This window comes from Oculina patagonica, chromosome 2 (genome assembly GCF_052425735.1).
Source record: "Oculina patagonica isolate OP01 chromosome 2, crgOcupat, whole genome shotgun sequence".
NCBI classification, from domain to species: Eukaryota; Metazoa; Cnidaria; class Anthozoa; order Scleractinia; family Oculinidae; genus Oculina; species Oculina patagonica.
The window spans coordinates 4,231,843-4,254,322 of NC_135759.1; the positions used below are offsets into that span (position 1 = coordinate 4,231,843).

General features: G+C 38.9%; 1 protein-coding gene across 2 annotated transcripts; it reads right to left on the reverse strand.

The window, feature by feature from the left end:
* Positions 1-6,350: 6,350 nt before the first annotated feature.
* On the reverse strand, positions 6,351-14,256 carry LOC144641720 (3-galactosyl-N-acetylglucosaminide 4-alpha-L-fucosyltransferase FUT3-like). 2 transcript variants are annotated; one of them, XM_078500750.1, is made up of 2 exons: positions 14,074-14,256; positions 6,351-8,502 (listed from the first exon to the last, which is right to left on the reverse strand). In XM_078500750.1, exon 2 carries the CDS (start codon positions 8,492-8,494, stop codon positions 7,073-7,075), a length of 1,422 nt encoding a protein of 473 aa, XP_078356876.1. In that variant the 5' UTR covers positions 8,495-8,502; positions 14,074-14,256; the 3' UTR covers positions 6,351-7,072. The 2 variants fall into 2 exon arrangements, with proteins under 2 accessions (XP_078356876.1, XP_078356875.1); XM_078500749.1 differs by lacking the exon at positions 14,074-14,256 and adding an exon at positions 9,882-9,897 and having other exon boundaries at positions 6,351-8,523.
* Between the last annotated feature and the right edge of the window lie 8,224 nt (positions 14,257-22,480).

Genomic DNA, 22,480 nt, shown 5'->3' on the forward strand with positions numbered 1-22,480 from the left:
TTTTTATGTTCTTTTGTTATTTTTCAGTTCTTGATAATCACTTCTAAAAATTATACTTAAACAATCATTCGCCTCAGGCTCAGTGATAATTGTTGAATAATTGTTAAATATAAACAATAGGTGGTAACAGAAGTAGCAATAAGGAAAAGGAATTGTACATCCATTATTTCGGGATTTTCCAAAGCAAAATGTTGTGAAATTACAGGAAATATATCAAAGAACAACGTAAAAAGGGAGTGTTAAGCAATTTTCGCATCAGGAACGCGGCTGTAAGGGTAGATTTCTCTGTTGCATAATTTCACACACGTTAATGGACGCGAATTTTACTGGCTTTACGTGCGTAAAATAAAAAAGGGAAAATGTATGGACGTTTCGCGTCTGCGGATAAGAATGGATTTGGTTCAACTTTCTCCGCAGACGCAAGGGGACCAGAGGGACTAGATAAAAATACCGGTTATACTGATGGGCGTCAAAAATATAATTGGTCTCCTACATATAAATTTAAATTTACAAACATCACACCAAGCATTAAGTGGTCTTAAGAAGAGTCAGCAATAGCAAAGCCCGCGCGTGCGAGGTCTGAAAAAAGAATGCAAATGAATATACCCCTCACGAGGCTCAGAAAACATCAGCGTGTTCTGAGAAAAATAGAAAGAATCTAGGCGAAGTTTTTACGCCGATCTTTTCATGAGCCGAACCGTAATTCCTTGAATTAAGTACATGAAAAGATCGGCGTCTGAATCAAATTAGAACGGCTATTTCAATTTGGAACGGCTCACCCGTTCTTCCCGCCTGGCTTGGCCGAGAATTTCGCCTGTGGAACGGCTTTGATTCAGACGCCGTACTTTTCATGTGCCGATCCTAATTCATAAATCATTATAATGTATTTTGAAAACTTTGATTGGTTTTATTGGATCTGTATTAGGAACGGCCTCGGAACGGCCAAAAGTACGGCGTCTGAATCGAGAGGCGTACTTTTGTCAATTTGGGTCGGTCCAAATTCGAATTGAATTCGGCTCATGAAAAGTACGGCGTCTGAACCGGGCCTTAGGAACACCGGCTGTTTTAGAAAGTTTCGAGTTTCTAAGGGCAGCTTAATTTTTATGCGATATTCGTGATTACATGTATTATTATTTATCCGCAAGCGCGTACTCGCAAATTTGCTGCGCTACACCATCAACTACGCAACTTACAAAAATACGCTCTTCTGTTCAAAAGCATGTACAGTTGAATCCCGATAACTCGAACCTTCAAGGGAAATCGAGAAAGGTTCGAATTATATATCGGGAGTTTGAGTTATCGAGGGTAAAATTAGTAAGAAAATTAGTAAGAAAATTGTGCCGGGAAACACAGAAAGCGTGACGTCAGAACCGTGTTTACATACTCTCATCTAAACACACCTATCGACCAATGAGAGCGCGCGTACTATCTTAATTATTTTATAAAATAGAATATTCCATAACATGCCAACAATATGAAGATTGCGCCAAAACAAACCCGTAAGTTTCTTTTCTGTCTCCTTGACAGAAGAAATAAGCAGAAAAAGCGCCACAGTTTCCTTTTCACCACATCCATTTTAAATCCTGCGCTACTGTCCTCTGGCCCTGTTAGAGACGATGAAGTAAAATGCTGTTAGCTCAAAAGCGCTGTCAAAGGAAGAATCGTGAGTAGGTCAGAAGTTCTGTAGGAATAGAGCAAAATTTCTGCATAGCCAATTGATTTGGGTCTTTTCTTTGGGTCCTGTCCTTTATGTTTGTCAACTTGATCGATTCTGTGCTTAGCTTCGTTTTAACACAATCAGCATAGGCGTACGGGCACCTTCGGTCCAGGGAGGCGGAAACCTTTTTGCCCGAAAAAAAAAATGGCATGGGTTGAAAGCCGAATAAAGAGGCATGTAAAATGAAAAAATAAAACATGCATTGAAATAGTTGTGTACAAACTTCGCCTGCGTGCTTAAGTTCTTAAATTAATTTCGTGGCGTTATCCGAAGGGTCAATGCACTGAATCCTTTTTCGGATATCTTTTATTTATTCACTCTACTTCAGAAAAAAATGATATTAATTTTGGGGAGCCAATTTACATTGTTTTCCTCCATTTGAAAGTAATACAAAAGCGTGTAAAACATGCAGGGATGAATTGGTTTTGAAACATTTCGTTGAAAGTTTCAAGCTAGGAGGGTGCTAATGGGGGTACCCAATTGTCAGTTAACTACTAATTTGTAGGCCAATTGTCAGTTAACTGCTATTTTTTTGGCCAATTGTCAGTTAACTACTAATTTTAGTTATCTATTAACTTTCCTATTCTTACAGCGAAAATTATTGCGTCATAACCTGAATTTTCTTTACTTCAGCACGTCAGTGATAAAAAATAAAAATACAGGCATGCATGACTCTCACGCACGTGTATTAGCCATTTTCATAATTTCGATCTCACGAGTATATCTTTGAAAGACCTAATACCCCTTTTGTATAATATTAAGGAAGGTTCTTTGAATATTTTTTTGTGCAATGGTTGTTGTTCTATAAAATGCCAATTTTTCATGAGTATTTGCTTCAAGTTCGGACTGTGTTTGGTACTGCTGGTTGGTATTGCGTTACAAAAGGCAAGATTTAAGTTTTGGTTGGAGAGTCTACTCCCTGATTTCAAAATTAACTTCCAAGAGAGTTCTTTAGACTAAGCTTTATGGGTAACCTCTCTCTATAAAATGTGATTGGAAGTGCTTGATTTTTTCCAACCTCGTTCCTAGGGCTTTTCTCTTGATTGGATTTTCTCATCAAACTTTGTTTGACAGGAATTTGTTCTAAGCAGTCTCAGGCGTCCCCACTGATAAAACCTTTACTAACTTTCGGTGGGTGACACGAGAAGTGTACTGAAACAAACCCTGACTAGTATGATGCGTCCGCCATTTTAGTGTCCATGGCAGTTCCGTGTGTAGGCAACAACTTAAAATCAAATGCAGCGAGTCCAAACTTTTCCGCTTGTCATTTGACTGATTTCCATGAAATCGATCAAATGTTTACAAGCTATGTCCATTGAATTGTGCTTTGCCATGTCAAGCCGTACGCGAACTCTGTTTTCGTTTGAATGTCGATCCTTCGTCATCATCTCGATAAAAACTTAGAATAACTTTGACCACACCCCACTTGACGCCATCACCATGCGGAGATCAACATGTGCCTGGGACGACCCTGGTACCTTCCACATAATTATAATATCAGTTAATATGCCACCTGGTCACGCAGCGGGGCAGGTAAATGCCACGAAATGGCTTTGGTGTTAGGAAAAAACTTGTTGTTTTTAATAACAGCAACAATCGTATTCAGTAAAATTAATAGAATGTCACTTAACTGTTAACGTTTCATTTATCAGTTAACTACTAATTTTTTGGCCAAATATCAGTTAACTACTATTTTTTTGGCCAATTGTCAGTTAACTGTTAACCCCATTAGCACCCTCAGCTAGTCCTGAGCTAGAACTCAACATTTGAGTCGAAAGCATGAGCTTCATAACATTTCTAACACCTTAAAGATCTTACACTAAATCCACTGTGCACAAACGCTCAAGCTATGGAAAAGCTGATTGCAACTGAGGAGTCAATCACGCAGAATTTGCGAGAAAAATCGAACATGATCATAGCAATTTGCGAGAGGAAACGAACGCAGATGAATGAGAAATTTGGACTTTTGAACAACAAAGTTAGGTATAAATTATTTACAATACTTTTCCGGTTGGAGTAATTCGATTTGAACGTAATTTGACTATATAGACTTTTCGGCTTATTTTCTATTTTTTTTTTAGGCTTGTTGCCCGAATTCAAAGCATTTTGCCCGAAAAATTTTGGCAGTGGGGGGGGGCTGCAGCCCCCCCTCGCCCTCCCGCCTCGTACGCCTATTTTGTCAATCAGATTATAGTCGGCGGATGATGACAGCCGCGGAGCCGTAAACAAGTAAACACTATGTTAACTACTTCAACTGACTTGCACAAGGAATATAACATTTAACAACGCAATTATTTCAGAGTTTCGTTTATTTTACTCATTGTCTGTAATTTGACTTACCCTGCGGGTTTTCCAGTTTATAATTTGCGAAGCGCCGGCTTGCTACAATGGTGTTATCTTGTTTTTTTTTTTTTGGTTCGTGTGGTTAAAAACTTTAATTCGCCTCTCACTACTACGTTTATCGTTGCTGAGTACACTCTTTTTTCTATAAGAATATTGTTTTTCCGGCCCAAGCTGAACATTCTTATTTTTCGGCCGAAGTTAGGCTGAAAATGTTATTGTGAATATTCTTAGATTATAGCGTATGACGCTTCCGTTTGTGCTAACTACTGATCTGAAATTTGCATTTATATCAGTTCAGATATAATAAGACAGTGATGAATAAATATTGTTTCTCTTAAGCCACGAAAAGTATTAAAATCTATTTCCTAATGGTAGTTTTTGTTTTTTTTATTCAATTTTGCTTAATAAGATTAGGACGTCGCAACTCAAGTTTTAACTAGAGTTATATCCTTCGATATCATGTCGCTAACTTGACTGTAATCTACGATATAAACCATAGGTAGTTTGGGAATAAGGAACAAAAATACACATACATTATTGCTTAATTTTCCAAAGCAAAATGTTTTAAAAATACAAGTTACTGATGACAGGAAATTAAATCACAGAACAATGTTATTTGTGCGTTCGTGCAAGAAGAAAGAGTTAGAGAATTTTCGTGTCAGAAACGCGGCTGCCTTATGCACTCAAGTCACTTTGCGTAAATACTAGTGGTTATCCACAATAAATTATCCTCAGGAAATTTCAAAATCGAGATAAAATTCTCAATACAAAAGTAAACCTACCAATGTGCAAACAATGCAGTTTCCCAAGGAATGAAAAGGGAGCAATTCAACCACGAACGGCGGTCAGTATAGTATTTTTGGGTAATTTTGAGGTGCGCTCCTTATTCGGTTTGCAAAACTTGGACCCAGGTCATAGACTACCTTGTGGAACCGGTCCATGAACCGCCTAAACAACCACCCCTAATTGTCAACATAGGGACAGCAAGCTATCTAGCCGACCAGCCGAGTGTATTCTATGATCAAATTTTTTTTGTCTGTACGTTGTAATAAATGTCGTGTTTTCACTAAAACAAGCAATTTTCTGCACACAATTTTGGTCCTTCAAGACGGATTTTCTCTTAAAGAGTGGAGTGTTAACAAGGCGTAATTTGAAAACAGTGTTTATTTTATGGATTGAACACCCGGCTCAATGCCGTTTGTAAGTGGGATCGCTTCCACTTCCATTCGCTCTATATATGGATAACACAGGAACATCTAAAGACTGCCTGACACTCGCTGATATCACTGACAGGGTTATGGTGCCTGAGGCGCCGTCAGACGACGAATTACGCAACGACCTGATGAACATTGATCGACTTATCCAGGAAAAAGGGGCCAGAGTCCAAGGCATGGGATATATGATGGATAGTGCAATGAGACTTTGTGAAGAACTTAAGATAACGAATAACAGGCTGGTTGAAGTTCTTGATGAAAAAGAAGCATTAAAGGAAGTGGACTGGACTTAGAATGGAGCAAAAAAAATATATTTGACTCTACTGGGAGTGGTCAACCGAGTTATATTGGGTGTCACCGAAAATTAGGAGTAAAAGTGCCAGTATCCACTGAAAGCAGCCAAACGAAGCAAACAGCTTTCACTTTCACCACATCTCTCACCGAAAACGGCCGTGACTATGTAGTTATTTACGCCGGTTGCAACCAATTAATTGCAGACGTTTTAATAATCTATTAGCCGAAGCAATTCTGAAGACCCAAAAACAAGGACTTTTGATGGAAACACAAGGAACTAAGGCATAATTCAGCCAACTTGAAAGGCAGGGTATTTATTTGGAAGATAAGCTTTTGGCAGAGAGAAGGGAAAGGCTCTTTCAAGACTTTTGCAGGGTAGCAAGTACAAAGGGGCGTGGGGGCATTCTCCAGAAACGATTTGGAAATCTGAATAGACTTATTGTGACCTCCGCTCGTAAAGAGATAAGCAGCTGAGATCCCTCACTGTCGACACAGTCGATCTTCAGCCAGCAATAAATTTCATATCACAGTATCTCCTATACTTGGTTAATTAGCGTGTTTATTAAAAGTAACATGTGCTTCCCTACTCTTATTTCATGTCTTGCCAGGATGTTTTTTCCGGTGCAAGCCGGAAAGCCATTTAATTCGTTGGCGTGCTCATGGAGTGGACTTCTGTTTTCCTTCTTTTGCAGGATAAGTCAGAATTACATTGCAATTCATTTCAGAATTAATTTATTTATAAACGTACAGAATTGGTTTAGGTAGCTTTCCTATAATTTACTACAGTCAACCCTCTCGTAACGGACACCTCTATAAGACGGACACCTGTTGATGGTCCCTGCCGTTTTTCAGTCATTTTACTGTAACCAAACTCCCTATAAGACGGACAATGGACACTTTGAAATCATTAACGGACACTTGAGGAGTGTTTTTATCATGTTTTATTAGTAAAAATACGCCCAAACTTCGTATCGACCTAAAGCAAAGTTAGTCAGCGCCCTAAGGATAAGTGTTTACAAAGCTTACTAACCACAAACAATGACGCTTTAACGGATTACTTCTCTGCTTACGTGTATGGACACTAAAGAGGTCGTTTTCTACTTACAGTATTACAGTTTGTAGATACTCTCAATTTTTGCTTTAACAAGAAACTACGGTCCTTTTATTATTTGTGTCTTGTTGCAGTAAGCAAGGTTTGTTGCATTGTGCAAAGGTTTAGCTTTATTATCTCAGAATTACTGGTGTCAAATTACCTCGACTCTCTACAGAGCGGACACCCTCTCTAAGACGAACAGCTGCGGCCGGTCCCAAAGGTGTCCGGAAAGGTGTAACTGTACCATGTTGACATACTCAATCATTTTAAATCCCAATAAATTGCAGAAAATGCGCTGGACAAAACAAAAAACGACACATTACTTGTATTGGTAGAATCTGACTTGAGGCATAAAATCGCACAAATTTTTGCTCTAAATTGTAGGATGTTCTAAACCAATGTGCCCTTTTCTCAGCCCCTGCTGATAATTCTTTGAATGCGCTCTTCGCCAACTTTACAAGCTCCTTTAACCCCCCAAAACTCTGACATTTTGTGATAAATTTTGTGCGGTTTCGTTGGATCGTGAAGGGCCTTGCACAAATGACATAACCAAAACTGGTACTTGACAACCTTGTATTTGGTTTTCCACTGAAAATACTGGTTATAGGCAGTGTCGTTCTTATCCAAATACTTTAGATAATCTGCAAGATCTTTAACGGAATCAAAGTCGGCTGCGTTGATGAAAGACCCAGGAATTACCTGCTCGGGGCTGTAACGTGCGCCTCCAAGAACGATGGGCACTAATCCTCGCTCTAGTGAATTCCTCCAATACTTCTCTGTTATGTAATCTACACACAAACTATTCTCAAATGCGAGGTAGAACTTGTGGCGCTGAAACTCTTCAAGACAACCATCTCCCATGTTGTGAGGACAGTTCCACGTGTTATTCGATTCAAACCTAGTTGCACATTTTCCAAACAGACTTACTTTTACGTGTTTCATGAGTGCGCGCACAAATTCAATTCTATGTCCATCACAGTGGTTGCTGACACCAAAAGTGACCATTTTATCTTTTCCCTGTGCGTAGTTCACATTCTCGTCGGGTTGTATATTTAAGTCCCTGGTGGTTTTCGTCATCTGATCGGAAGTTACTTCGACATCTGTAATATCATCTCCAGTTGCTTTGTTTCGGACGTTCAATGGGGCATAAGATCCATAAGGGACGAAAAAGTCCGAATCTAGGCGATATGTTGCAGTCCAGTTATACACACCGTCAGCTCGAGGTCCTACGGGCACCACTGCGGGACTTTCTTTTGAGTACAAGACCCATCTCTGTGCGGACGGCCTGTTTCTCTTTGCTTCTTCAGTGTCAAATGTGGGGCTGTACGTTCCTCCGATGTGTACGAGCACTGCATCGCTAACGTTGCGTAAGCCTTTATCAAAAGTGATTTGACATCTTGACTCTTCGCAAGGAGTGCCATCCCAATCTGTAAATTTGTAACGTTGCGCTTCTTTGGCATTTCGTGGACCCAATGGCTCGAAATACCATTGAGTGTAAACCAAGATCAACTTTGTTCCCTTTAATTTAGGACTTGTCACGCCAACACCCAATTTGTAACCTTGCGCTTGTTTGGCATATCGTGGACCCCATGGCTGGCGATCATAACGCCGTGGAGTGTAAACCAAGATCAACTTTGTTGCATTTAACTGAAACGCTTCAGGACTTGTCACGCTGATACCGCGGGATTGTTTTTCCTGAATATAATAGAGTATTCCATAAAATGCCAACAATATGAAGATTGTGCCAAAACAAACTCGTATGTTTCTTTTCTGTTTCCTCGTCAGAACGAAGAAGCAAAAAAAGAGCCTTAGTTTCGTTTTGGCCACATCCATTTTAAATCCTGCGCTGCTGCCCTGTGGCCCTGTTAGAGACAATGAAGAAAAATGCTGTTAGCACAAAACCGCTGACAATCGAAGAACACATATGATAACACTGATATGGCAGGAGTTCTGTAGGAGCAGAAAAATTTTCTGCACAGACAATTGATTTGGGCCTTGTCCTTTACTTCAGCGAACTTGATCAATTCTGAGCTTGGTTTCGTTTTCACACAATCATTTGTGGTCTAGATCATGATGATGGCAGCCGTGGAGGCGCAAACAAGTAAACCCGAGGTAAACTGCGCGTCTGTTGACTTGCGCAAGGAATATAACTTTTAAGATCATTTTCGATCTCCCCGTAAACCATTTTCTGATTGTGTCAGTCTCATTCTATCACGTTTTGATTGTTTCCACGTTTTTAATCTACCTATCAATCTGGCGTCCTTCTTTGCCAAATCCGGAGCAACCACTAGGACAATGTAATCAACGAAATTTCTGGGTTAAAGGGATTTAAACCAGAATTGGTTTCTCGGCCAAGATTTTGCACGTCCAGCGCGCATTGTCTTTCAAAGAGAAATTGGCCTCGACTTCTTGAGCTTGGGGTGCTGCAAAGGTAAGACCGCTGAAATCTTGAGACGTGAGTTTGCAGCTCAAAAATAAGAGCCACAGCTTTTCTCTTTCTTTGGCCGCCAATTCGATTTGATCGTGATCGTGTTTCATGACAGATTTACCTCGGCTATTTTAGCCAGTATAAACACTGTACAAATGTACTATCTTTTAACATCTTACAGCTGCTCGTTAACGGCTAGCAAGGCAAAGAGGCCCTTTAAGGGTAAATTCCGACAAGCGACACGGCGTTTAAACAGCGACATGGAAAAAATAAAATGGCGACGAACGACAAGACTTTTATTGAAATAGCGACAGCGAAGGAAAAAATTAAAAAAAAAAAACCGGCGAATCTCTTGGGTTCTTAAATGGTCGACGGCGAACCTGATGTAGTCACAAATCGACACAAATCCCCTGCCCCATCAGCATGCAGGGAATGCTTTTAGGTCCCGCAGCTATCAAGTCGAAAAGTGGATAAATACAAACAGTCAAAAATTTTCTTTGCTTGTCCTACTCACCAGTATTTCGCTATAAAGGGTACAATATGACAGATCCTTATTCGTTATGGCTGTGGCTGATCAAAAAGTTATAAATTCAATAAAAAAAAGTTGAAAGGAACAAACTCAGGTTAAACTAATGAGGGTTTGCATTAGAGCGGAAGAGCGAGAATGTTGCTGTTATAATCACTGAGCTGGCAACCAACTAACGTACTTCATCCTGATAAAGCATAGCAAAGTATAAAGAAATAAGACAAACAAGCCCAGATGTCATTTCAGCCGAGCGAGGTCAAACCCACCTTTGAAAAATTGACAGTGAACGCCTGAAACAGCGGACAGCAGTCTAAAATTAATCGCCCGTCGAGGTCGAGAAATCGGTGGAGAAATGTTTTGCGATGTTTTGCGTACCTAATTTAATCACGTCGTTTTTAATTGGTCGAGACATTAAAAACATTAACTGCCTTTTTAAAATACCGGAGAAAGTTCTGCTCTGTGTACCTAGGTTACTCACGTGTACTGTGTTTTAAAAAAATGCACGAAAAAACTTCTGCTCTGTGTACTTAGTTCAGAGTCATGTCGTTTTTTAATTGCTCGAAAACTACTGCTCGTTTTTAATTGGTCCAGATATTAAAAAAATGAACTCCCTTTTTAAAATACAGGGGCACCCAGCAGACCGTTTCGGTGTAAATTCGGGTAATAGTATTTTGGTCCATAAAATTTTCTGAAGTTTGAAAGTACTAGCTTGCGTATCCGAAAAGATACACTTTTCTTAGTGTTTAAAAATAAGGCTTTAAATCACACAAAAAGGACACTTATAACGTAAAAACGATGTTCCGACACCTATAGTAAAATTTTCTCGTTGGGTGCCCGATCCAACGAACTACGCCGGCCAGGACCACGTTTTTAATTGGTTGAGAAATTAAAATATCTGAGAAGCTTCTGCTCTGTTACTCGCGCCCGTCCTTAGACGAAAGACGAAATTACGACAGTGACATGCGGACCATTCTTAGTTGCGACATGGCAAGCTTTGAAAAAGGAGACGGGAGACATGTATACCTACCCTAACAGGGCCGCGGCAAACACTCAATAATTCATTGATAAGTTGGGACCCCAGGAAAAAACCCTGCTGCTTGTTTCCAGCTTTCCTTATGTAAAAATATATGATAATATATAGAAGATAATACATGGTTGTGTGGAAATATGAAATTATCTTCGAGTGTGCAAGGTACATTTCATATCTCCAAGCAACCAACAAGCATGAACAAGGCTTTTGAAGATTTTCCGTATATTTCCGACCGTTTTCCGAAGATTTCCGAAGATTTTCAAAATGTTGTCCGAGGGTCATATAAATGTTTTCAAACAGTTTTCGAACTTTTCCGAAAATTTGCGAAGACTTCCGAAGATTGCCGAGGAAAATCCGGAAGATGTTTTGACTTAATATCGATAAACTTGGGCTTATTCAGTATTGTGAGACAACGTTTCCTGCGAAAGATTTCCTAGTATGTCATTGATGTTTATATAATAATTATTATAATTTATTAATACATAATTAATAATTAATAACAGTCTGAAAAAAAATTAAATTAAAAAAAAATAAAATTTAGGGGTAGCCCATAGGGTAGCCCATAGGCCGGACCATGGGCTAGCCCATGGGCCCGGGCCCGGGCCCAGGTTTTGTCCACACTCGGTCACGTTGCTTATGTAGTCGTTGTTATCTCAACAAATCATCCTCAAAACATTTCAAAATTGTGACAAATTCGCAAAACAAAAAACAGTTAAACCTACCAATTTGCAGACAATGTATACTTCTAAGTTCCCTAAGAAATGAAAAGAAGAAGATTTCACCACGAACAGCGGACAGGGAATACTTGGTACCTAGTGTGGAGAAATACTAAGATCTGTATGGCCTAAATGCTTGTCAAATATGATCAAATAGTCGAAAAATGATATTTATATGTCAAGTTGCTATATTTATGTCCAAGTTATAATATATTTATATCCAAAATGTCAATATATAAAGCTATTTCAATCAATGTTGTCTAATCAAAGCTTCAAGCTTGTGCGACAAGAAAGGTAGTATGGGTAGTTAATATAGATAATTACTTCGGCTCACAGCATTACTGGGTATATTCCAGGCAGCTTCTTTCTGTGGCTTTTATTGACCCTCCTAAGAGAACAATAGGATTTTAGGAGGGCTGATGCACGCACTAAATACTAATGAGAAATTAGGACGTGTACGTCACGTGATATTTCAGGATTGAATGATGAGAGCCTTTCCCCCCATAAGGGATAAAGAACGGGCATGTCAATTGAAGTAGTACAATAGATAAAAGAAACTTTTTAGGATCATTCCTTTGCAGATAGGTTTTAAAATTTTTCATTCTACTCTTACTATTATTATAAAATTCCATGCAAATGTGCTCCAGTATAGTATTTGACCGGTGAAATCTTTTGAAGATTCAGATAGAGAAACATTATAATTAATAAATCGACCACCTTTTCCCAGGACTTTAATAAACTTTAGTAGAATCTCGGCCATGTTCTATTGAAAATCCAGATTGGATTAAAAGTGCATAAAATTGTAGTTTTAGGACTGCAATCCTCTGCAATCCCTGGTTTTCTAGCGGCAATAGTCGACTTGGCTGCTCCTCGTTGACTATTCGTTCATAGAAAACTCGGGCTCGTAGTCTAATTGTTGAAAAGAAATTAAATTTCAAATCTCAAATGAAACCACGAGCCTGAGGTTAAAGCCGCAAAGTTTGTACATGTTATGGCGTTATTTCTGCAAAGTTTGTACAAGTTATGGCGTTATTTCTTTGGTCTTTGGGAGGGCAAATCATAGAAATGCTTTTTTACAATAACACCGAAAATTCACCGACAAATTATAGCAGAAATCAGCCCAGCATTTTTAAGGCTGACGAGGTCGTCACCAGTTGAATTGTCGTTTCATGGTAGTGCTCGGAGCGCGTGGAGTTGTGGGACTGCTATAGACGAAAAGGCAGATGAGCTCTGGCACCTGATCATCAAGCCTCGCGTTAACTGTTTTCCGTTATTAATTGACGAAATACAGCAGCACAGCGCTTGGATATGAGGTAGACGTGGAGAGGACCGAGTGGAAGTTTCGCGGGAAAATTTTAAAACAAAAGATTGAAAACCGGAAAATCACGCTTTCCAACACAGCTACATTGTTAAAATTGATCAGTAAAAACTCTCATTTATTTTATAAACGCTTTCTTACACCTGATTGCTTACAAATTGGTTTAGGTACCTTACTTATAATTTACTTATCTAACCCCACCCAACTTGTTGATGTTAATGTAACTGTTCCATGTTAACTTACTAATTCATTTTAAATTCCAACACGCGCTAGACAGTAGGCATAAATAGATTGTGCTCGGCAACTTTTGAGCAACTTTTAGCGTTTTGAGCAACTTTTTGAAGTACCAGCAACCTAGGGCAATTTTTGCCTTCCTTGGCAACTTTTGAGCAAAAAATTGATATAAAACCGATCCAAACCATAAAAGGTCGTTTCATTTCGAAGGATTTTATCAAAACTCTTTTTTTTTTTAAATTTTTTAATTAATTTTTTTATTTATTTTTTGTTTTTTTTATTTTAAAAATACTAGTGAGTAGCACACAGCATAACAATTGATTTTTGGATCCTTTTAATAATTGTAAGAATATTTAATGAAAATGTTTAGATGGCAAACGAACAAACACGTTTTGAGTATTTATCTAAAACAAAACGACTCTAGAGAGCAAGCAACTTTTCTAAATTTTGGTGGCAACTTTTTGATATTTGAGCAACTTTAGAGCAACTTTTGGGTATATTGTGGAGCAACATTTCCTGAATTTACAAGCACAATCTATTCATGCCTATACACGATCAACTACGCAACTTACAAAAAAGCGCTCTTCTGTTCAAAAGCATGTACAGTTGAATCCCGATAACTCCAACCTTCAAGGGAAATCGAAAAAGGTTCGAATTATATATCGGGAGTTTGAGTTATCGAGGGTAAAATTAGTAAGAAAATTACCTAAAGGGGAATAGGAAGTCAAAAGGTTCGAGTTAGCGGAAGGTTCGAGTTATTGAAGGTTCGAGTTACCGAGTGTAAAATTAGGAAGAAAATGACCTAAACGGGAATTAAAAAAGGTTCGAGTTAGCGGGAGGTACGAGTTATTGAGTGTAAAATTAGTAAGAAAATGACCTAAACGGGAATTAAAAAAGGTTCGAGTTATTGAAGGTTCGAGTTACCGAGTGTAAAATTAGTAAGAAAATGACCTAAACGGGAATTAAAAAAGGTTCGAGTCAGCGGGAGGTTCGAGTTATTGAGGGTTCGAGTTACCGGGATTCAACTGTAACTTGTCTTAGCAGCATACCTTTAGAAAAGTCCTGCAACATACTAAGTTTGCAAAGAATCGAAAGTTTACAAATTTAACCAAGACGGCAGTTGGTGCATTATATGTTTATCGCGACTACTGAGATCTTACCTTCCTCGTATGGCGACCTAACTCGAGTAAAGAAGACCCGCAGAATATGAATCAGCGGCCGGTTCTTGAGTTGCAGTTTCCTTTTAAAGTTATTACAACAGAACGAATTTGAAAAACTACTAGTTCTCAATTTTATCTCGCTCGTTTTTCTCTGGCAAACACACAGCCCGATCCGACAAGCCCAATTGAGCGCGGAGGTTTACGCTGAAATTGTGATCATTCTAGACTTTGGTGATTAATGGCACTGAAACCGTGACTTCTGCTTTTAGCCTGGGGATACACGAATTCAAAGGAATATCACATTCCTGGCAACGGGGCTTGCTTTCATAAAAACGCAAAAGCGGCCAAGGTCTGAAAGGTGTTCAGTTTAGTCTATTTCGTTACATCAGTTTTCTTCTCTTCACTTTCTTCTGCTTTCTTCAACGCACGTTATCATTTTTAGACGTCGATTCACTGGATATTGGGCTCATTTTCCATATCCCGCGTCTTGGTTCCCTGTTATTTGAATGCTCTTGAGGAGTTGGTTGATTGATTGAATCGAAATGGTCACTTCTCATTAATGATTAGTTAGTCATTCTGAAGTCTTATATTTATCATTTTTGACGCCGAATCGTGTCGCATTTCTGTATTTGAATGCTCTTGAAGAGTTAAGTGATTGTTTGCCTTGAAAAAGTCAGATTTGATTTATGAATTGTGACAAAAACTCACTCTTTTGTCGTAATTTATTCTTTTTCTAACGCTAATTTGTGATTATTCGCCTCTTTTTAATTAAAAAATTGAAGTTACAAACCATCCGTTACCATGTTTACCTAAATTAAAATAACTGACTCTACAAATTTCTGTCACGCTGAGGTTGTAATAGGCCAATTCCGATATATTAATATTCTTACTTGGCTCCGAGGCTTGGGGGAATAAAACAAAAGAAATGATTTATTCATCAATCAACCTCGACGTGATGGAGCCAAGTTAGAATTTTAATATATCGGAAATGGCCTATTTAGAACAAGACCTCCAGTTTCGCAACCTCATTCATAAAAACAAGAAACACTTTACAGAACTCTTACCAAAGTAAACAGAATTGAATCAAAAAATTGATCGGGTTTTATTGTTAATTTGATAAATATTTCATGGCTGCGTTTTTAAAATACTGAATGTTCGCTTTTTTGACGGTGCGCTTAGTGTGCACACATTTTCAGAGTATGCGATATCATCGTTAATATTTATAGTTTTCGGGTCGATTTGGCCTCAAAGAGGGTAAAGCTTTTGACCGCTATGGTTTGAATTAGGGTATGGTTTGTGTAAAATAGTTTCTTCTTAGAATTAGACGAAATTGCTTGCCTGAGTGCGTAATGCTTTCCAGGAGAGGGCATAGGCAGTAACTTTGACCAATTTCAGCTAATATTGCATAAATTGTCCAAGTAGGTGGTATAGATCATCGTAAATCGGCACATTTATGACCTTATTTGATATTCCAGCTATTTTAAAAGAACAAGGGCGTGAACTGATTGCTCTCAAATTTGGCCAGACTATAGTTCGAAGACTGTTCTTTCGAGGTCCGAAATCTCCGATGAAAATTAGTTAAGAAAAAAATGTGTTTTCGGCTGCATTCCAGAGGCGGTACTCGATTCGTCGATGCCGAAGTTGCACGCCTTGTGTAAATATTTGTATTCTGTACACGAGTCGAAATTTTAAACTCCCAGAACTGCTCTCGCGCGCTACAATTCGCCAAGAAAACGGCAAAAAACAAACCTAAACAATGCGAAAATGTTGCTACTTCATTTTATTACAAATAAAAGTCGTAAAAGCCGATTTTAGAAAGCTTAAAAATTTACCATAGCAATTAGTGAAGAAATTTGAATATTCATATGGGCATGCTGTGACCTCACAAAGAAAGGATGGTAAGCCTGTGCGGACACACGCACGCATGCGCAATCTTTACAGACGCGTCTGTAAGACGGAATCCTGGAAGGCTAACAAAACAAATATGCTCAAGAAAGAGACTAAAGGAAATCAAAACACCAGACGCTCTTTTGTTTACTCTCTCTTTTGTTAACTTCAGAACGTTTTTGTTACTTTTGTTGCTTCGATAAAAACCAGTTCTGTCGATACTGTGATTTACTTCCGTTCTGGGAAATTTACTTCCGCTTAGACATAAGAGCATGCGCAATAAAAACCGGAAGACCAAGGTTCTACCTGAAATCGATTCCAGTTTCCGAGAGTCCGTCCCATACGGCTGACCGAAGAACTCTGGGCTCGAGATTGCTGTCATGGCGGCGTACATGTGATTTGTTGTGGGAGACGGTGTTGCTGTTTTATAAAGGTAAGAGAGTTCAATTTAAATGTTCTTCTTGTATCTAGCTAAACTTTGGAACACAGGGAGACCGACTTACGTGTAACTTAAGAAGAAAACAAGACTTAAATTAATAGCCACGAGTCAGTCGCCGGTCAGGGTGACCGGCCAAATAAATTTACGCTTTGGTTAAAGTGTCTATATGGCCTACAGGATTTTTGTGGTTTTCGTATCTCTATATTAATGCATAAACAAGTATTCTAAAAGAAATTTTTGGATTCCGCCACTTTTTCGCTGGAAAATCGAGCTTTAAAGTTCCCGCTTCGGCCACGCGCAAAGAAGTTGACCGCGTAATCGAGGATTGGTGATGAGTGACGTCATGTCAGGAACCGCTCGAAGCGTTTCCATTTGTTTATTTGCTTGACAGCCACTACATAAGGTTTGTTTTTCCCAAGAATTCTTTGGCTTGGATGAAATACTCGCCTGTCAGCGATTTCTTATCTGAAAAAGACGAGACTTGCAGTTCATCTGATTCGAACGGTCCGGAGAACTCGAATCGATGGTTTGCACTGCAGTAGAGGATAAGAGTGACAAAGAAAAGGGCGCTTACTCTCAAGAACCTCTGGCGGACGATGCATGGATACAAGAATATAATTGAGAGAGGCACATTATTGAAGAGAGGGAACGAAAATTACACAACCGGCTAAACAGAGTCGTGGAATTAGACACATACCGTTATATAGATACTTTTTCCAAACACTCACTCCGCGCGTTTTAATTTGCATTTTCTACGCAATTTAATTCCAGAAAGCTTTGAATGGAAACAGAACGCGACGGACGGCAATTGAGCTTATAACAGCATTATAAAAATATGAGCTACTTTAGTCCTTCTTGCTACAGCCTAATCAAAATGTGGGCGACTTTTCACGCGTTTAGAAATGCAGACAACACGTGCCTATGATAAGTGCGACTGATTGTCTCAAAAACGATTCACAAACAAAGTCATAACCTGTCGTTTTTTTACTTTTATAAATAAGAAAAAAAAATTATAGCTTTAGTTGAAACCCTGAAAAGCTACGTACGAACGCAGAGACTTCGATTATAAAGATCACATGTTAATAAGACTTTATGAACAAGACTTACAAGAAATAGAAATAGAAATACAAGCGGTATTCGAGGGAGAAATAATTCGCTTCACCTTGACCGCTTCACCTTGATCAAACGTCGCTTCAGTTAATGTTATCTTTGCTTGGCGACGCTTGCTCGCTAATTATTTCTACATGTATGGCTGACAATAGGCAATAAAAATCTCGTGGAAGTGGAAACGTTTACTTCAGGAGGGAGGTGACTCTATTGTTTCGAGTTGTTTAATCGTGACCGACTCATCACTGCCAGTATGACGTCACATGGCAACGCGCGAGCGATTCCCTCGTGAGTACGCCGCAACAGAGGTCCAGAAAGACTTATCTTTAGTGCTTATATCGCTATTGTTCGCTAAGTCTTTCCCAGTAGATAGGTTTGATGCCTTAAATTTCTGTGTGTATGATCTGTTTCTGATTTTTTGCTCCCGTAATCCTGTAATTTAATTATTATTTTTAACTCTTGAACGGGACAATAGGTGAGACCGCCAATTTGCTTTCGGGTCAAGCGAAGTCCATCAAAAACATCCACCTTTTCACCAAAACATTTTTCTCAAATCTGCTTCATAATAGGAAGTTTTACTCCTTGATTATTAACCTTTAATCTCCGGGGCCTTCCGTGTCGCTTGAGTTAGGCAAACTTCATGTCTTTCCGTTTGAGTGCAAAGGTTTAATTTTTATCCAGAATATGTCAACAACTCCGATCGCTGCTTCGCGATCTCATGTAGAAATTCTTTTTCCATATATTTTTATTCGCATCCATTGGCTTATTATAATGTACTACCGTTGGTATCTGTGCAGTTCTGTTGTATTTTGTGACTTTCCTTGCCGTGTCGAATCTTAAATTTCATTGATTGCATACCTCCTGAAAAAGAAAAAGAAATAAAAAGAAAAGCTTACAACACGGGGTATTTCGAGTGGGGCACCCATCCAAGTGTTAACCCCGCCCGGCAAGCCTTAACTTCGGCCAGCTTGAATTGAGCACGCGCTTTCATTGTGGTTTGAACGAGGAAAAAGGTGTTTTGTGCGAAATAGGCATGAGTTCAAATTCGTTGCCGCAAGACAGTAGTAAAAAATTACCGATTAATAAAGACTAGAGTAAAGTTATTCTGTGGTGTTTTTCTATAATACTCAATGAAAGCGCAGGCTAAATAAAATAAATAAATAAAATAAATAAATTTATTTATTTTTATTTATTTTATTTTTAAGACTAGAGTAAAGTTATTCTGTGGTGTTTTTCTATAATACCCAATGAAAAAGCAGGCTCCATCCGACCTGGCTGAAGTTAAGTCCTGTCGGGCGAGGTTAATACATGAATGGGTGACCAACTGGAATTACCCGCGGTGTAGCGCTTTTTTCCCCTTGATTGCTCCGATTTTCACCTTTCAGGGGAAAGATATGAAGATCCACGAATGCTGAAAGTCTGATACTGCACGTACATCAAGAACCGTACATCCTGTGCCAAAAGGACCTTCTATTTCCGTTACAATAAAAATTAAATTCGCTGTGCAAGGACCCTCGAAAGCTCGACCTGTTTACAGATTTCATCGATCGTTCTACCCTTTGCGAAGGTGTTTCTGTTGATTTAAAACAATTAATATAGCGTCTGATCTACCCAAAAATGGCAGAAGAGAGACAGTTGCATTCGCTATCATCTCTGCATTATTGGAAGGTAACGGAGTAAAATGCCACATTCTTAACTCGTTTCTCGATTGACGCTTGCCCGCCATTTTTAACATCACTTATGCGACGCGTGACGTCATACTGGCAGTGATGATTGAACCAAAATTTTCCTTAGGGACACCTTCCCCCCTGGTTTACTTGTAGTTTTCTAGACGTCTGGCGAGACGAGTGTCTTGTCTCTCTAGAGGATAAACTCAATCAAATGAATAATGAGTAATGAATACCCGATGACGACTTCGACTGGACAACTCTTCTTCTTCGAAAGTATTCCGGTGAATTCTTGGCACAGGAACAACGCCAATATTATCTTAGATCAGCGACCGTTGGAATTTGAGTAAAATTCTTGGATTGAATTGATTCCACTTTGCAGGTTTTAACTTGACGAAGTCTATCTACTTTTTCCTTCTAGCCTTTGCTTCTGTTCTCACATCACCCCAAAATTGCAACGCAATACCCTTTTCTTCGTTTGGAGTATCCGAGCATACCGCAACAACGCATCCATCTGGTATATTTCTACCGTCAGTATCTCCTCGCGATTACAGAAGAAATGCTGACTTCAACTGGCGGCAAGATTTCGCGGTTCCTGACTTGATGTCACAGCCGGTCTGGAACCCAGACTCTTTCTTGTCATGACTCCCGGTCAAATTCTTTGGGCGTGGCCGAGGCGGGAAATTAAAGCTCTATTTTGCAGGGAAAAAAATGGCGGAATCCAAAAATTTTTTTGGAATACTTGTTTATGCATTATAGAGATACGAAAACTACAAAAAAACCTGTAGGCCATATAGACACTCTGACGTTACGAGAACCTATGATAAACTATGATATGTCGATTTATTTATTTATTGTAAACCAGTGACAAGCGGAAACTCTTCACGTACCTCCTGTATGATCTGTGATGCAATTCGTCCAATTTCTCTGCAATTTCAAGTATAATATTTTAAGCTCATTTTAAAACGATTTGATCATTATCTCGGAAGAATTCAAACGTCTTTCAGTTCAAGCATTTTTTTAATTTTCGCGGAGGAAATGCTGTATTTGTCAGTCGCGACGGCTGGGTGCTTTGCGACTCATATATTTTGGCTTGGTTAAAAATGGTAAACTTTGACGTTTGCCTTTAATCGAAATAGTTGCTTCCTTACGAGTTAGAAAGATTTCTACTCAGCTTAATGTAGGATCTCGATAAAGGTTACGCACGACAGAGTTACCTTTTGTCTCGTTACGCAATCTTAACCCCACATTGAGAAGTAAATTTTCGTTTGGATATTACCAAAAGCCGCTTCTCCTCGCGTTATTCTTTACGTTACGGCTACACATGCCATTTCTAACGACTACATTTCCAGTAAAACAGTTGCTGTTTATTTTTCTAATGGCGATGCATTAACTTCTGAACAGAAGCAAAACCGTTTAGCGTTTACTGCTTCCACCGGAAGTAATTTCATAACAGGCTACAAAAACACTTGTAAATATCACTTAACACATTTAATGATGTTGCAATTCTAAATTGTGCAACTCAGCAGAAATAATTAATTGACACGAAATGAGTTCCCTTTGGTTAACTATTAGCAACGTTTTAGTGTGTGAAAGACTTGTACCAGTACAAATTTGAGTTGTTAATCGTTTTAGGTTAAATTAATATTAGCGCCTAAAGACTTGTACCAGTACAAATTGCGTTCTTGATCGTTTTAAACTTCGCTGCCTTCGAGCGCTGAACCTCTTACATTCTTAATTGGCTATGTGACGTAAGATTTGGGCTACTCGCTTTTTGATTGTTATATAACGTTTGTAAATTTGACAAGTCACGTTTTTTCTACAAGAACGGAAGTGCTGAAGCACAACTATACAGTGACACTTTACAAGTCACGCGCTTTGATCACCCACAGCGGAAAGTATTCCCTTGAGAAATTAAAACAGTCCCTTGAGAGTTAACAAGAATGTGGTTCCTTCCCCACATAACTGCTATTCTCCTTATTTTTGCTTGTAAACAAGCAAAAAAAGTCGAAAAAAGGAGGTATAGTCAATTATAACCCACCCATTAATTTTTGCGCGCGCTCATTGGACAAAACGCATCACGTGGTACAAAATCGGACGACGGGTATCAGCGAATATACCCCGTCCTATTTGATATCCGTCGCCCGATTTTGTAGGTAGGCAGAAAAAAAACAAATGAAGTCACCTTTGTCAATTCTAACTTTTAATGAAATCACAGAGTTAAAAAATCACGTAAACCAATCAACTTAGATTTGTTTCAACCACAGTTAAGCCGGATTTAATTGGTAGTTGTTTTCCTATAAATTTACTGGCGATGAAGCGCGTTGTAGAAATTAATCGGAGGGTTATAAAATAAATAAATCCCTTTCTGGCTTGCTGGTATATTAGAGGATAATGCCCTTGGCTGAAAGATTGTCCTCAAAATGTTACAGTTGCCCTCGAAGCTTCGCTTCCTGGCCAACTGTTCATTTTTCGACAATCTTTCAGCCTCGGGCATTATCCTCCAATATACCAGCCGCCTGAAGGGGTTTATTTACTAAATATTTTTATTTCTTTCCCTTGCTTGTACAGGATCAAAATCATTTCACAGGGTACCCACCATAGTAGTTACAGAGAGTTATTTCTCTTTTGTCAAATGGCGCATTAGTGTTAATGGATCTAGGCTGCTCCTTTGTATTTGACTGTTATTTGCGTATTTGCGTATAGTCCCTGAAACACTTTTAAAACCTTACCTTTATGCACCTGTCTCAGGTTTATGTTTATCTGAAAATCATCCAACAACTTTAAAATTGTAGAAATAATAAAGATGGTAAATTTTGAGCTCGGTGATAAATAATAAAGATGTATTTTTCAACAATGACACGAGCATGGGACAAAGAAAAATTCTGAGTCCTACACGGGAATCGAACCCATGGCCTCCCAGATACCGATTGGGCTCTCTAACCAACTGAGTTACAAGAGACTTTGGTGAGCTGGGCCATTTACTAGGTTGATATGTGACACGCGTCCTGCATACTGCTAGGATCAGCAATGTCGAGATCATCAGGTGTGTGATTTAAAACCAAAACAACGACAAAGCAATTAGACTGACAGTGGGTCATAAACATTATTTGAGAAAACAAACAATGTCTCACTCTGGGACTTTGAACCTGAGATCCTGAATTGAAATTCACACTTTGCCGTTGGGAATGATAACCATGACTAATTATTTGTGTTGTAGAAATGTGCCTGACACTGGAAAGGCAAAACAGTCAAAACCAAATGACTCTCAGTCCCCCTATCAAGATATAAGTACCACCTTCTGAAA